Source organism: Lathyrus oleraceus, chromosome 1, assembly GCF_024323335.1.
Source record: "Lathyrus oleraceus cultivar Zhongwan6 chromosome 1, CAAS_Psat_ZW6_1.0, whole genome shotgun sequence".
Classification (NCBI taxonomy): Eukaryota; Viridiplantae; Streptophyta; class Magnoliopsida; order Fabales; family Fabaceae; genus Lathyrus; species Lathyrus oleraceus.
In genome coordinates this window covers 58,560,674-58,567,301 of record NC_066579.1, presented here as the reverse complement: position 1 = coordinate 58,567,301, position 6,628 = coordinate 58,560,674, and the positions used below count along the sequence as shown (strand labels likewise).

Genomic DNA, 6,628 nt, shown 5'->3' with positions numbered 1-6,628 from the left:
GCCTATGCTAGGCATGTTCCGCATTTTGAAGATCAACATCACCTATATCAGATTGCTGAGTCAACTGTTAGGGGTGATGAAGTAAGATTTGAATATTTTAGAGAAGTGAAGGAGAACATGCAACTCCTTGAGAAGAAGTTTCAAGCGTTGGAACGAGACCACGTATTTGGTTCTGCTGCCAAAGAAATGTGCCTTGTATCTGGGCTGGTAATTCCAAATAAGTTCAAAACTATGGATTTTGACAAATACAAGGGGCATACTTCCCCAAAGATACATCTCATTATGTATTACCATAAAATGGCTGCTCACATGGAAGATGACAAGCTGATGATCCACTGTTTCCAAGATAACTTGAGTGGGGCTCCTTCCAAATGGTATTTGAGTCTGGATCAAAGTAGGATCAGATGCTTCCAAGACCTATCCGACGCGTTCATCAAACATTACAAATACAGCATGGACATGACACCTTATAGAAGACAGTTGCAAAGCATGTTCCAGCATGACAAAGAGTCCTTCAAGGAATATGCTCAGAGATGGAGGCAACTAGCTTCTCAAGTTGAACCACCTCTTGCCGAAAAGGAACTTGCTGAACTATTCATTGACAATGTCCAACCCCAATTCTACGAGAAGATTGTTGGAAGCTCTTCCTTGGGTTTCTCCGAGCATGCTGCCATATGAGCTCATGTTTAATATGGTTTGAGAAATGGTAAACTTGTAGTTGTGGCTGAAACTTCAAGTGCTAATCCAAAGAAGTTCTCTGGAGGGTTTCCCAAAAAGAAGGAAGGTGAGACCAATGCGGTGTCTAGTGGCCAAGGAAGAGCTCCTCCAAGAAGAATACATCAACAACAATATTCACAACAGAAATATGTTCAACAACCTTTTCTATATCAACAACCTATATATCCCGCTCAGTACACCCCACAATCGTACATAGCCGTTGTGACGCCTGCCTTCAATCAACAACCTCCTCAGACTTATCGACCAGCTTCATCTCAACAACGTGCTCCTGCTCCCCTAGTTTATCAGCGAGCGCCAGAAGCTCCTGCCTATCAACATCCAAGAGCTCAAGCTCCAAGACAAAATGCTCAAAGTCAAAACAGGAGACAAGGGGATAAGGCAACCTTCAATCCAATTCCAATGTCATATACTGAGCTTTATCCTTCTTTGTTGCAAAAAGTATTAGTGGTTCCTTGACCTATGGTACCTCCACTTGATCATCTTCCTCCATGGTACAACTCTAATTCACATTGTCCTTTTCATAAGGGTGCTCCCAGGAATGACCTAGAGGGTTGCTATGTTGAAGCATAGGGTTCGTGAGCTGATTGATAGCAAGATTATGTCTTTTAGGGATATGGGACCAAACGTGAAGAATAATCCTCTTCCCCCCATGGAGACCCTACAGTGAAGATGATTGAAGATGCCTCTGATGGTGTTATGGTTGAGAAGATTGATGATGTTAAAACTCCTTTGGCAGCATTCCATGCTCGATTGATGAAAGCTGGCCTGATTGATGTTTGTCATGACAGCTGTGAAGAGTGTGCCACATACCCAAGGGGGTGTCAGATGGTACGTGATAATATTCAAGACTTGATGAAAAAAGGAGTGCTTCAAATCTCCGGTGTTGCAAAGAATGAAGATGTGTCAGTAATTGAACCTTGTTTCAATTTACCTGAACCGATTGAAATACCTTACTATAGTACGAGAATGGTGCCTATGAATAGTCATCTGTCACCTGTTTTGATCTGTATGCCTACACCGTTTCCATATTAAAGCACTAAGGTTGTGCCTTGAAAATATGAGATTACCGTTGTGGATAAGATCGTTGAAGGAAGTGAGGACGGTGAAGTGACAGAAGCTGTGAATGAAGACGTCACCAGTATTGTAGGAATGAGAAGAATGACCCGTAGTGGTCGAATTTATATGCTTGAATTCAATGTGACTCCTTAAGTACCATCCAAGGAATCTACAGTTATAGCTCCTGCTAAAGAACCCAAAGTGGTCCAACCTGAAGATGTTGTTGAATTCCTAAAGTTGATAAAGAGAAGTGATTACAAAGTTGTGGATCAGCTGCATCAGCCACCATCTAAGATTTCTATTTTGTCTCTGCTATTGAACTCCCAAGCCCATAAGGAGGCTTTGTTAAAGGTGCTTGCCCAAGCTCATGTAACACAAAACATAACAGTAGACCAGTTTGATGGGGTGGTTGCGAACATCACAACTTGCAATACTTTAAGCTTTAGTGGAAAGGAATTACCTAAAGATGGACAAAATCACAATCGTGCTCTTCATATCTCAGTGAAGTGCAAAGATTATGCTTTGGCAAGAGTCTTGGTTGATACCGAATCTTCTTTGAATTTGAAAGCTTTTGATGGTTCCCGGAGAATCGTGATTGGAGAGGTAGAACTGCCCATATTGATTTGCCCTCATATATTTCCAATTAATTTCCAAGTCATGGATATTAATCCGGCGTATAGCTGCTTATTGATGCATCCATGGATTCATGCTGCAGGGGCAATTAGCTCCACTTTACATCAGAAAATGAAGTTTGTAGTGGACAATCAACTAATCATCATTTCTGGAGAGGATGACTTTATGGTCAGTCACCTTTCATCCTTCAGGTATATTGAGGTTGATGAGGACGCTTTGGAAACTTGTTTCCAAACTCTTGAAATAGCCAATGCCATTTTTGTGGAGATGAAGGACCCTATTGGGAAAGCTTGTTCATCTTTCGCTTCTTTGAAAAGCGTAAAGTCTAGCATTGAAGGAGGAAACCCTGAAGGTTGGGCTCAACCTATTGATGTTCGTGAGAAGCATGATCGTTCGGTCTGGGATATGTGTCTTCCGCTGTGAAAGGAGCCTGGGTCCATACAAAGGACAACACCCGAAGCATCCAGGAAGTATTCCTCAGTACAAGATTCATCCATGGAGATTAGGTCAACACAATTGAAGACAACACCGAAGATGAAGATGTGCCATGTTTGGTTTACCGGTGTGAGACAACTTTGAACAATTGGAAGGCGGTTGAGATCCCTGAAATTTTTCCTTTGTCAAAGTAATAATTGTTGTTTTTCCTTTCAACTCCATAGCTCTGCCCAAGGATAATGGATCATGTTATAGGTCCCCTTTTCATTTTCAAATAATCATTACCAGTGAATGAAAGGAATTTTATTAAACTCTTATTATTCATTTATTTGATTTCTCTTAAGAAAATGGCAATCTTTTCAAAAACGAAAACAAATATTTTTCCATTCGTGCATCTTTTATTTTACTTTTCGAAAAAAATCAATCATTCAAACATGCAGAATAAATGATAACCCAATGACTCTACTCCCTCTCATAACTTCGACTCCCCTATCTACCAAGCGGAAGAAGAGGGTGAAGAAGATTGTTACATCCCCAACAAATTGGCAAGGTTGCTCGAGCATGAGTTTAAAGCCCTTCATCCACATAAAGAACCAGTGGAAACAATCAACATTGGCACAGAGGAAGAGAAGAAAAAAGTCAAGGTCGGGACCACACTTGAAGAAAGCATCAAAGAGAGATTGGTCAAGCTGCTACAAGAATACATGGGTGTATTTGCATGGTCATACCAGGATATGCCAGGCCTGGACACCGACATCGTTGAACAAAAGTTGCCGCTTCAGCCAGACTGCCCTCCAGTAAAATAGAAACTCCAAAGAACAAAACCAAATACGGCTCTGAAGATTCGTGAAGAAGTCAAACGACAATTTGACGCTGGTTTCCTCGCAGTGGTGAAGTACCCACAATGGGTAGCTAATATTGTACCTGTGCCTAAAAAGGATGGCAAGGTAAGGATGTGTGTTGACTATAAGGATCTAAACAAAGCTAGCCCAAAGGACGATTTCCCTCTACCACACATTGATATTCTGGTAGACAAGACAACAAGTTTTGCTGTATTCTCCTTTATGGATGGATTTTATGGATACAATCAAATCAAGATGGCTCCAGATGACATCGAGAAGATCACTTTTATTATCCCTCAGGGCATATTCTGTTACAAGGTGATGCCTTTCGGTCTCAAAAATGTCGGGGCAACTTACCAAAGAGCTATGGTCACTCTTTTCCATGATATGATACACAAGGAGATAGAGGTCTATGTCGATGACATGATCTCTAAATCTCAGAATAAAGAAGATCATATGAACCATCTGAAGAAGCTGTTTGAACGCCTCAGAAAGTTTATAATATGATTAAACCCTGTAAAATGCACATTTGGTGTTCGTTCAGGGAAGTTGCTTGGTTTCATTGTTAGCCAACAAGGAATTGAGGTGGACCCTGACAAGGTCCGAGCTATACAAGAAATGCCTGCTCCACGCACTGAGCGAGAAGTTAGAGGGTTCCTCGGACGTTTGAATTACATCTCAAGGTTTATCTCACATATCATGGCCATATGTGAGCCTATCTTCAAATTTCTTCGAAAAGATCAAGCAATTGAATGGAATTCTGATTGTCAAAAAGCTTTTGAGAAGATCCATCAATACTTGCAAGAGCCTCCTATTCTGATTCCACCTGTCCCCGGAAAGCCATTAATCATGTATCTAATTGTTCTTGAAGAGTCAATGGGATGCGTGCTGGGGAAACATGATGAAACTGGTAGGAAAGAACATGCTATTTACTATCTGAGCAAAAACTTTACCGATTATGAGAGTCGATATTCGCTTTTGGAGAAAACTTATCATGCGCTAGCATGGGCCTCTCGTCGTTTGAGGCAGTATATGATTTGTCATACTACTTTGTTAATCTCAAAAATGGATCCAATAAAGTATATCATTGAGAAACCTGCCTTGACTGGAAGACTTGCCCGTCGGCAAATGCTTTTGTCTGAGTACGACATCCAATATGTGACCCAGAAGGCAATCAAGAGAAGTGATTTAGCAGAGTATCTCGCTCACCAACCAGTTGAGGACTATCAACCGTTAAAGTTTGATTTCCCCGATAACGATATAATGGTGATAAAGGATTGTGAGATCCCAGGCCTAGATGAAGGACCAGAACTAGGATCTTGATGGGAGCTCGCGTTCGATAGTTACTCAAAATATAGTGGTCATGGTGTGGGAGTTGTTTTGATGAATCCAAATGGTGGCTTTACCCCTTTCACAGTGAGGCTGTGCTTTGATTGTATGAATAATGTCACAGAGTATGAAGCTTGTATCCTTGGTATTGAAGCCACAATTTATCTCCGAATCAAGATTCTTGAAGTGTATGGAGACTCAGCCTTGGTTATCTATCAGGTCAAAGGTGAATGGGAGACCTGTGATGCAAAGTTGATCCCGTATCGTGCGCAAGTTGTAAAACTGATTGAGTACTTTGACGATAGTACTTTCCATCACATCCCAAGAGTAGAAAATCAAGTGGCTGACGCTTTGGCAACATTAGCATCAATGGACCAAGCCAGATTCCGTAATGAAGCTCCAATTATTCGAATAGAGCGAATAGATGAGCCTGCCTACTGTCAACTGACTGAAGAAGAAACTGATGGTAAACCATGGTTTCATGACATCAAGCGCTATCTTTTAAGTCAAGAGTATCCAGAAGATGCTACATTGTTGGATAAGAAAATGCTGAGGAGGTTATCATTTAAATTCTTTTTGAGCAATGATATGCTTTACAATAGAAACCATGACATGGTTCTGCTCAGACGCGTGGATAGACACGAAGCATACATGTTAGTCAAGGAGATTCATGAAGGATCCTTTGGAACCCATGCTAAATAGCCAAGAATATTTTGAGAGCTGGTTATTATTGGTTAACCATGGAGTCCGATTGTTTCAGCTATACTAGAAAATATCATAAATGCCAAATTTATGCTGACAAAGTGCATGTACCGCCAACACTGCTGAATGTTTTGACATCTCCTTGGCCCTCCTCAATGTGGGGCATTGATATGATTGGTGCTATAGAGCCTAAGGCTTCCAACGGTCATCATTTCATCCTGGTTGCCATCAATTACTTTACTAAATGGGTGGAGGCTGCTTCCTACACCAATATGACGAGACACGTGGTCGCTCGCTTTATCAAGAAGGAGATTATCTGCCGCTATGGAATCCCAAACAAGATCATTACCGACAACGGTTCAAACTTGAACAACAAGACAATGACATAATTATGTGAGATTTTTAAGATTGACCACCATAATTCTTCTCCATATCGTCCAAAGATGAACGATGTTGTTGAAGCTGCCAACAAAAATATCAAGAAGATCCTGCAAAAGATGGTGAAAACCTACAAAGACTGGCATGAGATGTTGCCCTTTGCTTTGCATGGATATTGGACCTCAGCCCACACTTCAACATGGGAAACCCCATTATCCTTGGTCTATGGGATGGAAGCAGTTCTCCCAGTCGAAATAGAGATACCTTCAATCAGAATATTGATGGAGGCCAAGCTAGATGAAGCTGAATGGATCCAGAATAATTATGATCAACTTAACCTTATTGATGAGAAGCGTATGACCGCTATGTGCCATGGAAAATTGTACCATCAACGAATCAAGAAAGCATTTGACAAGAAGGTATTTCTTCGAGAGTTCAAGGAATGGGAGCTCGTGCTCAAATAAATCTTGCCAGTGCACAAAGATTCATGTGGGAAGTGAACTCCCAACTATAAA

At 41.1% G+C, this 6,628-nt stretch overlaps 1 protein-coding gene across 1 annotated transcript; it reads left to right on the top strand.

Moving 5' to 3' along the window:
• Nucleotides 1-1,407: 1,407 nt before the first annotated feature.
• On the top strand, nt 1,408-2,850 carry LOC127091248 (uncharacterized). The gene is made up of 2 exons (XM_051029832.1): nt 1,408-1,744; nt 1,949-2,850. The coding sequence occupies exons 1-2, from the start codon at nt 1,408-1,410 to the stop codon at nt 2,848-2,850; spliced, it is 1,239 nt and encodes a 412-aa protein (XP_050885789.1).
• Nucleotides 2,851-6,628: the final 3,778 nt, after the last annotated feature.